The sequence below is a fragment of the Amaranthus tricolor genome, chromosome 4 (assembly GCF_026212465.1).
Source record: "Amaranthus tricolor cultivar Red isolate AtriRed21 chromosome 4, ASM2621246v1, whole genome shotgun sequence".
NCBI lineage: Eukaryota > Viridiplantae > Streptophyta > Magnoliopsida > Caryophyllales > Amaranthaceae > Amaranthus > Amaranthus tricolor.
Window position 1 is genome coordinate 9,490,270 of NC_080050.1, and position 10,294 is coordinate 9,500,563.

General features: G+C 33.9%; 3 protein-coding genes across 4 annotated transcripts; all 3 read right to left on the reverse strand.

Annotated features, from left to right (window-relative positions):
- Positions 1-823: 823 nt before the first annotated feature.
- On the reverse strand, positions 824-1,675 carry LOC130809768 (uncharacterized). Its single transcript, XM_057675558.1, has 2 exons — positions 1,546-1,675; positions 824-1,467 (listed from the first exon to the last, which is right to left on the reverse strand). The coding sequence occupies exons 1-2, from the start codon at positions 1,642-1,644 to the stop codon at positions 946-948; spliced, it is 621 nt and encodes a 206-aa protein (XP_057531541.1). The 5' UTR covers positions 1,645-1,675; the 3' UTR covers positions 824-945.
- A 131-nt stretch (positions 1,676-1,806) lies between these two features.
- On the reverse strand, positions 1,807-3,648 carry LOC130809767 (serine/threonine-protein phosphatase 7 long form homolog). The gene is made up of 3 exons (XM_057675557.1): positions 2,216-3,648; positions 2,041-2,128; positions 1,807-1,965 (listed from the first exon to the last, which is right to left on the reverse strand). The coding sequence occupies exons 1-3, from the start codon at positions 3,115-3,117 to the stop codon at positions 1,807-1,809; spliced, it is 1,149 nt and encodes a 382-aa protein (XP_057531540.1). The 5' UTR covers positions 3,118-3,648.
- Positions 3,649-6,924: 3,276 nt separating this feature from the next.
- Positions 6,925-9,640, reverse strand: LOC130809769 (uncharacterized). 2 transcript variants are annotated; one of them, XM_057675559.1, is made up of 4 exons: positions 9,451-9,640; positions 9,323-9,371; positions 7,380-7,449; positions 6,925-7,275 (listed from the first exon to the last, which is right to left on the reverse strand). In XM_057675559.1, exons 1-4 carry the CDS (start codon positions 9,603-9,605, stop codon positions 7,226-7,228), a joined length of 324 nt encoding a protein of 107 aa, XP_057531542.1. In that variant the 5' UTR covers positions 9,606-9,640; the 3' UTR covers positions 6,925-7,225. The 2 variants fall into 2 exon arrangements, with proteins under 2 accessions (XP_057531542.1, XP_057531544.1); XM_057675561.1 differs by having other exon boundaries at positions 7,019-7,275; positions 9,323-9,376; positions 9,451-9,611.
- Positions 9,641-10,294: the final 654 nt, after the last annotated feature.

Consider the following 10,294-nt stretch of genomic DNA (forward strand, 5'->3'; position numbering starts at 1 on the left):
TTTTAGTACTACTATTTACAAATAAATAAATAAATAAATAAATAAATATATATATATATATATATATATATATATATATATATATATATATATATATATATATATATATATATATATATATCCACCACCATCTAATTTAATTTTTAATACTTTTTAATGCTTATGGTCCGTACTTATTCTCTATTAAATTTAGGAAAAATTATCCTGAATAATCTCACATATTGCCTATTTGTTGTGAATAATCCTTACTATTGACTAGTAAACCGTTATATTTGACAGTCAATTGAAGGAAAACGTTAATTGGTACTCTTTGGAAAAGAAAAAATTGTGTTAGGTATTTTTTGACAAAATTTTTTTATTAGGTATTTTTTGGAAAAAAAATTGTTAGGTATTTCTTTACCCCTTTCCCTTTAATTTATGTAAATATTTCTTATGGAAACAACTTTAAGAAAAAAAATATTAATCATGGCTCAAAGTCGAGCTTATTCCCAGAATATTGCGTAAAAAAAAAATTCCCACTTTACATAATTTGGGAAAGTATTTCCCACAATACCGTCCACGTGGAAAAGTGTTTTTTTTTTTTTAATTTGTTCAGACAAAACCGCCACTTAAGATGGCGGTTTGCCTTAAGCAGAAAAACGCCACATGAAGTGGCGGTTTGGTCAAGGCAAACCGCCATCTCATGTGGCGGTTTGGTCCCTGGTAAACCGCCACTTCATGTGGCGGTTTACTTATGGCATTTTATTTTATTTTTTTTTCTTTCATTTTAAAATAGTGAACGTAACATGCATTAAAGTAGTTCAATACCATCTATTCCATAATAATCAATTACGAACCGGCTTGTTTTGGAAAAAATAATTATGAAAATAATACAAAGATATATTACAATTATGGAAACTCATACAAGAAGTTCAAGTCATATAAGAATATACAAAGTTTGTTAAACTACAACCCCCGGCCCCTTTTGTTTTGCGCACCGGTGGATGATGATGGTGTGAACTCGTCAACCTCCGCAATGACATTAAGAGCAGGAGCTCGTCGTTGACTAGCACGCTGATATGTGATAATCCTTTGCGGAGGCGATGGATGTGGCGGAGGAGTGTTGATGGAAGACGGGGGAACGAACGGCGACATAGTAGCGGATGTCGATGGCGATTTGGAAGACCGACCTCGAGTAGATGAACGCTGGCGGCCTCTTGTAGACCGAAAACTGGATCCTCCGGAAGAGCTACCTCGATGGGCTGAACTCCTTGGAGAAGGAGTGTGGAATGTGTCATCTACCTCGCCAATGACGGGTGGAGTCGGTATGAGGTACTCATAACCCGCCTGACTCAATGCATCGGTCAACGACGCGTTAATGGAGCCTAAGGTCTGAGAACATAGCCGATACCCCACGTCAACTGGCGATGTAGCGGCCCCTTGAATCGTGTCATTACATTGTATGAGTACCGATCGGATGCGCTCAGCCTGTTTGTTATCATTATATTGTTAAAAGAGTTACTTAAAACTATTACTATTTGTTATGAGTGTTGAAAGAAAACGTACCAGTAACGTAGATGTCGGATGGTAATGTGAACCTGGCTGCGCAAATGCGGTGTTCGTTAGGCGTAATATGGAGATGCGCCTGTACCAACTCATGTACATAGCATAGCTATGACCTGTGAAGTTATCTCCTCCAACCAATGTAGATGCTCGGTCGTTCCATGCATCTACATGCGATCTATGTCGTACGAGGTAGTTCTTGTCCCCAGTCCTCCGATCGATCGCATGTAGTTGAGGTTGGGTGTCACAGGCTTGCGGAATTACCTACTCCAAACCGAATTGACGCATGACACGATCCGAGAGATGTAGCTCGACGATGTCAAAGCAAATAAGAGGACAACGCGATCTCCAAATCTCGTGGCCCGATGTACATATGTGCGGTAGAGCTTCCATCTTAGCCGCTGTGTAAGGCTGCCATGTCATCTGTAATAGAAATCAATATGCTTAGTAATGTATACAGTTTATTCATAACTAATACAAATAGTAAATGTTACTAACCTGCTCGTCCCGTTGTCGATCTAGTGCGTCCCTATAGTAGACGAGAGTATGTGGGGAGTGGGATCTCGAAAGATATACGCGAAGCCAGCTGCAAACAAATAAACATTGATTAACATTTTCATCTATCATAAAATAGTGAAATTATGAATTTGAATAGTGAATTGAGTGTTGCTACCTTACTGTCAAAGGATCCATCCCGCGCCGATGCTGTGACCCTAATATCGGTTCAAAATCATCCGCGTCATCTTCCTGATCATGTTGCCCATCCGGTCGAACCGTCCGAATAATGGGCCTCCCTATATGAATGTGCTCCCATGACCATATCTGTAACAACATCAAGCATCCACCCATGTCCTTGGCACCCTTACGAGACGCTCGACATAAGTTACGATACAAATACGCTAGGGTAGCACTTCCCCAACTGTACTCATCTACGCGCTCCAAGTCTCCCAGTAGAGGGAGATAGATCAACTGTACCGAGTCGCCGCTCTTGTCCAGAAACAAGATGCATCCAAACAGGTACAAGATATAAGCTCGGGCATGTCTGTCAACCGTCACATCATCTGCATCATCCTCAAGCGCGCTAAAATGCTGTCGAAGCCAAGTCAGCTTCAATGACGATCCAATGATGATCTTCGGCTGTGAGGGGTCTTGAGGGTTTTTCGGCCAAACCCCTAGCAGCTCATGTACTAATGCTGGCCAATTTCCCTCCCCATGACCAATGACTGCTTGTCCTTCAACCGGCAGTCCCATGATAACTGCCACATCTTGCAACGTGATCGTTGCCTCGCCAACTGTGAGGTGGAAGGTATGTGTCTCCGGCCTCCACCTCTCCATCAATGCAGTGATAAGAGCTCGATCGGGCTCTAAGCCCCCGCCCAACAACCGGTGAATGTATCTGAAACCAGCTAGCTCGACTACGTCTAATACCCTGTCATCCACCTCCCACCGTAACGTACTCGCCTGGTAGTGCTGACGAGTAACCAATTGGGCAGTGGAGCCCTCCCACGCAGCTACGCTCCTGTGTGTCGTCTGAAGCGTAAGCACTGATGGATCAACTAGGCCCGGCATCGCCATGATCGCTGTTACGTGTTTTTCATCGCCATAAGTGTTATAAAAATCATAAAAATATCATGACTTCCCTCGCATTATCCAAATTTGCAACCAATTCAACATGTTTTTCAATGGGATAATGATCTTTCATGTGATATCTCCACCAATTTGCTACCAATTTGCAACCAATATCATGACTTCCTCACCCCAATACACTATAACGGGAAGTGTAAATTTGAATACAAGAATTTGTGATACTAAGGTATTAGAACACTTATTATAAGGTTCATTTCAAATATAAAAGCTAAAAATACCATGAATATATACTAAAACCATTAAACTAACCCTACAAAGTAATAAACTTTCATAGAAGCATTTCATCAAACACTTTATATGCATACAAAACAAATCCTAAAATTCAACTACAAATGTGTAAAACGTAAGCTTAAATCATGAAAACAATAGAATGTAACAAACAATTAACGTTTTTATAACTTCAATTCAAAACAATAATGAACAAAAAAAACAATTTGCATATTGAACAAAAATTAGGGTTTTATTCATACCTTCAATGTGGATGAAAATGAACTAGTACACAAGGAGAAGATGAGAATGTAGATGAATAGCTTAGTTGAATGAGAGCAATTGTAAATTTGAAGTAAATAAGAGTGAAGAATTTTTTTTTTTTTAGGAAAACCGGCAGCAAGGAGAATGAAGAGCAAAATGCAATGCAGTGAACACAACTCACGACATTCTGGTGTTTTGTACTACTACCAAACCGCCACTTCAAGTGGCGGTTTACTCCACTTTAATTTTTTTTTTAAAAAAAAAAAAAGAAAAAAAACACAAAACGCCATTTCAAGTAGCGGTTTAGTTAAGATCCCTAAACAAAACCGCCATTTCATGTAGCGGTTACATTAAAAAAAAAAAGAAATTTCTCAAAGCAATCCTACGTGGACGGTAAACTTGGAAATACTTTCCCATTTTAAGAAAAGTGAGAATTATTTTTAATTTTGGCTATATAATGGGAATAGACTCCTCAAAGTCATACATACCCAATAAATTTGGCAAATGACAAGAATATGGAAATAAAAGACAAACAATATACTCATTCCCTTCTAAAAATTACGAAAATAATTATTAATGTATAGAAAAAAAACAAAATGAAGTATTCTACAGTTCATCTCACGTGTCTCATTTATATAGGCATTGTATGTACTGTATCTAATTCACTTATTCAATCTTTAATATATCTAAGGAAAAATTATAAGAAACTACCTATTTTATAGGTCTATTTGCAAAAAACTATCTTATGTATTTTATTTATTTTTTTAGCAAAAAACTACCTAATGTGATATATTTCTTTGCAAATCACTACTACTTAACGAAAAATGTTAATTGACCGTCAAGTTTGAGGGTTTGACGAATTTGAGAGGTTAAGTTGTCTATGTGGCAGTATCTCATCGGTCCTCGTATTTTTAAATAATTTAAAATTAAAACACATAAATTAACAAAATAAATATAAAAAATATTTGACATCACTTTTACCTATCATAATGATTTTTTTTCAAAAAAAAGACGTCGCGATAATCCTTGTGGGGTAACTCTTTCAGAAATTCGGTCGAACAAGTACTTATGCGCCTATTTCCAGACGCGTTAACTGAAAATGATATATAACGTTTTTTTACCCATTATAATGATGATTTTTCAAAAAATGATTGTCGCAATTACCCTTATGGGAAAACTCTTTCGAAAATCCAGTCAGAACAAGTACTTATTAGCCTATTTTTCGATACGTAAACCGAAAAAGATATCCAGCGTCATTTTTACCCATCATTTTTCAAAAAACGGACGTCGCAATTATATGATAACTCTTTCAAAAATAAGTACTTGTTCCGACCGGATTTTCAAAAGAGACCTCATAAGAGTAATTGCGACGTTCTTTTTCAAAAATCATCGTTATAATGGGTAAAAATGACATTAAATATCTTTTTTGGTTTAAGTGTCGGAAAATAGGTGAATAAATACTTACTTCAACCGGATTTCTAAAAGAGTTACCCAATAAAGGTAATTGTGACGTTATTTTTTTAAAAATCATTATAATGGGTAAAAATGACGTCAAATATCTTTTATTTTTATTTTGTTAATTTATATTTTAATTTTAATTATTTTAAAATTAAAATACGAGTACCAATGAGATATTGCCACATAGATAACTTAACCTCTCAAATTGGTCAAACCCTTAAACTTAACGATCAAATTACGTTTCCCGCTAAATGGTAGTCATTTGCAGAGAAATATATCACATTAGGTAGGTTTTTGCAAAAAAAATACATAAGGTAGTTTTTCACAAATAAACCAGTAGATTAGGTAGTTTGTTATAATTTATTCTATATCTAATTATATATGATTAAAAATTATAAAAAGTTGATATTAATAACCTTTACATTAAAACGAATCAAATAAGATCTCAAATGACCATATTTTAACTTAGATAAATATTATCAAGTAAATAAGATTCTAGGATCTGTGTGATATCATAACCTCTATTTTTTTTTTATAGATATACTTCTCTTTTTATATGAAAGCTTTAAAGTGTAACTAATAAATTATTAAATAACATTTTTGTAATTTTTATTTTGGTTTATAACAAAAATTGAGAGTTGAAAAGTAAAAAGTCAAAATAATCTTTGTCTCACTAAAAATACACAATAATATTGAAAAAGTTGTCATGTAATTTTAATTTTACAAATTTAATGAGACACAAAACTATTGAGATGCACAATGCTACACCCTTAAGCAAGTCTCTAACCAGTCAAAAAAATTTTACCCACTTAATTTTTATTGTTTGCTAAACTAAAATACATGATTGAAAACATATCAATACTCTGCTTCTGCTTATATGCAAGAGATGCCATGAGTTACAGAGCAACCCCAGACTTGAGTTCAATTTGAATGTACATGTAAGTGATATAAGCCAATGTTAGAAAGTAAAGATTTAGACTGAATGGGACTCTGTATCAGCACTAGGGCCTAGCGAAATAGTACAAGTTGAGAATTGAATTGCTGTAGGTCTCTTGAGAGACGTCTCTTAATGTGGCTACTTACTGCATCCTTAATATAAACTTACTTCATCTTTAATGCCTACTTACTGCATCCTTAATGCCTACTTATTGTATTCTTAATACTTACAATATTCTTAATACCTATAAATAGTATTCTTAAATGCCTACTTATTTCATCCTTAATGTCTATTTATTTCATCCTTAATGTCTACTTAGTACTTTCCATATCCTTAATGCCAACTTATAATATTGTTAATTTCCACCGATTAAGCGTACAGTACTTTTGATATCTTACATGTCTACTTACAATAATCTTAATGTCCACCGAGACCCGAGTAACTTACTCTACATTTTCTTTTATGGGTCTGCCCAATTAAAGATGGTCTCTCAAAGAGACCATCTCTCACAAGAATTTGTGAATTTTAATACAACAATGAAAATATTGAATCGACTACATGAACTAATATATCAATTTTAATGGTCGTTCACATGGATTCTTCTTCTCCATTCATTTAAGCTTTTATCATCGTAATCTGTAAGCCTAAAACCTTCATATCATTTTACATTGTTTACTCTTTATTCATCTCCATGAGTCAGTTGAAACAATTTATTATAACTAGTTTTTGAACAAGGTATTCATAACACCAGGTTCAAAATCAAACCCATCTGATAAAATCAGCGGGTCATATCACTTACTTCAATCAGCTACCAACTACTAGCCAACCACCCCTAATCTGTATTATCAAATAAAATTGATGGTAGGATATGGAAATAGAATCGAATCAATGCTTGATTAAACTTTTAAAGGTAGTAAGGAGCCTTCCTAGAGAAGCTCATCTTTTGGACAGGTTTTCACAAGATTGAAGGCGATTAAAGTTTCAATGATAAACACTTTCACTAATAAAAACAAAGATTGCGCTACAAATCAATTGTGTGGATCATATCCCTTTCGTGTTCAAGGAATCAATTCTTAGTTTCTCACTCAAACCCTAAACTGTGTCGAACGATTCTACTGGAGATTGGAGCATAATATATACGTTCCATGATTAAGAGGTGGCCATTAACCTTCATTGTTTGTTGAGCTTTTGCAGCTTACTCTTAGCCAAATCAAGTTTTCCTGCAATATTTTCACAAAAGGCTTTACTGAAGGTAAAAATGAGAAAACCTAAAATCACGGGATTCAGCATGCCATGAAAACAAAAGCAATGCTCTTTTTCTTACTCTGTTCAGATGAGATTGCTTTTTGGGTAGTAGTGCGGAAGAATATGTTTCCATTCTTTACATAGACGGGCTGAAAAATAAAACAGGGTGGATTTAGAAGCTGAATAAATTCTGTTGTTGACGAATTGTAAATAAAATGTGTTGTTTGAAATCCTGAGAGAAAGAAACCTCAAAATCCGTACTTTGTGGGAAAATCATACCAGCCTATATAATCTCATATTCAGATCTCATAGCCTACATAATTGCATAAATTTACACGAAGCCGACGTAGCCTTCTAACAGAACTAGTTTTATAATTTTTCAAAAGACTAGCACCAAAAAGTATTCATTGCATACATGGAATGCAATAAAAGGTAGCAAGCTAGCAAACTGTCTAAAGCCCGTATGAGCATATCCAAATAAGAAGCGCACAAAGCTCAAATTATTGGGAATTCTTGATCTTACGTCACCATTTACGATCATCTCCAATATGTCATCATATTTAGTTAATCTAGAATCATATCCAATCAGAAACATTAAGTACGAAGTTCAAAGCTCCACTTGTTTCTTCTACTAGACACAATGAACAGCTAAAAACTATAAGTGAGCAACACCGGTGAGGGGAATGATTGGAAGGTAAAAAAAATTTTATTTAAAAAAATTTTATTAAGGTAAAAAGCATTGATACAAAGCAGGGGATGAGGAATCCCACTGCAACATCTAATTACAATAAAATCTTCCTATAGCCTTTACATAAATGAGTTATAGAAAAGTTCCCAAAGAAACTATTGGCCTTAACCCATACGGTTGCTAAGTAATTAGCCTTATCCCAAAAAACATTTCATCCAAGGAAATGATCCTTAAAAATGCGCTGATTCTTTGTCTTCAGTTCCCTCTTCTTTCCAAAGCCACAAAAACATCTACCAATGAAAACTGAATTGCCAAGAAGCACTATTTCACACTCCAGTTATTGCTTGCTATTTATTAAAGGTTTTACTTATACACCCTAAAATAGACTTAGTAAGAATGTAACAGAAACCTCAAATGCACAAAAGTTTCCTAAAACAGAAACACTCGCCTAAGATTTATACATACTGCTTGCTTTTTCTAATTGCTAAAAACCTAAACCAAGGACAGAAAACAAAACCCGGTATTGTCATCCATCACCCAATCATTCCACTACCATTCCAACCGATAACTAAGACTTTCTAAAACTAAACCCAGACACACAGTAAGCCCATAAACATAGCCAATTCCAACCATTTGGAAACTTGGGTGTGTGTATTTTCAACAAACATTCTAATAGACACAAATTTTCTGGGCAATAAGGTCATCAATCATCATTCATACGCAAAACTCGACTTTTGTAACATTAGACCAAAAACACAACAAGCCCACAAAGATAGTCTATTCCAACAATTCAGGCGATCGAATATGTGTATTTCCAATAAAAACAATGTACTAAACACAAATTTGATGGGCATTATAGTAATGAATCATACACAAACTCGGCATTCTAACCGTAGACTTAAAAATACAAGAAAATCCTAAAATAATGATTCCAACATGGGCATTTGGGTATTTCCAACAAAAACATTCTTATAAACACAAACTTGCAGGGAAGTTTGGCCATGATTTTAGTCATTCCAATACAACTTTTAACATATTAGGGCAATTCTTCAATAGTAAATTCAACAAAAAAATACAGCACTGATCCTAGTCAAAAAAATTCAATTGCTGGACGAAATAACTATCTAATCTAGAATTTTCGACATTCGTCATAATAAAAAAAAAAATAGGGTTTAGATAAAATGAAATGAATAAGCATGAAAATAAGTATCTAATGAGTAATGTCGAAATATGATTTTCGTCACAATTCAAAACTATTAACATTTTAGGGTTCAGATGGAATAAAATCATAAGCATGAAAATCAATGAAGAAACAAAATAGGAACCAAACTAACCCTGGACGAAGGTAGACTATCAAGCTCGGCAATTGCAACCTCGAGACGTCTAATCTACACAATTTAACGGATAATCAAAGAAATTAATCAGGATAGTTAACTGAGGTGAGAAGAGAAAAGTAGTTTACCTCTCTAGAAAGATCAAATTTGGGGTCTGGAGAAGGGGACGTTTGAGAAGATGATGTCGCAGCAGCTGCCATTGCCGTCTGTTAAGTGTTGCTTTCGCCTTCGTTATCTTTATATGGCAAAATTGTGAATATTTGAGTTTACCACCTTGCCCCATGTATACGATGATACTACGATTGTGTTCGTATGAAGTGTCCTATTTATTTTTGAAATACTATTTATCTATCAGTCTAATGTATTTTATTATTAATTCATAAGTTAAAATATAATCATGTGGGATTTTATTTGATTCGTTTTTATGTAAAGTTTATTAATATTAACTTTATATAACTTTTAATTAGATTGAATAAGTGCATTGGATAAAGTGCATAAAGTAAATATACACCTAAGATGAATAAGAGGGAGGATAATATAATATTAATATGATATTTGAATTTCAAAGTTAAACATTGATGAAATTTTGATAGATTTGTATTTTTAAAATATTAGTTTTTTATAATTTGTAAATTAATAAATAAATTTGTTTGTCTATTAAGTTTGAATTAAATTTGCATAAAAAAATAAATGGAAAAAACAAAAGAAAAAATTGAGTAATACTCATTTGTTCAAAAATTATAAACATTTTAAAAGCTAAAGGAATTAAAAAAAAAATCTACCAAAAGCATTTTATTAATTTTTTTTTTGATATGCAAAAACTTGGACGAGACGATCTCATTATGAAATCATTAATTTGGGTCGGCCCACTTCGCGCGTGTAATAACATTTTAAATTTTCGGACATTTATCAATTTTAACCTATACCTTTAAGATCAAAAAATTGATATCTTTAAGATTAAAATTGAAAATT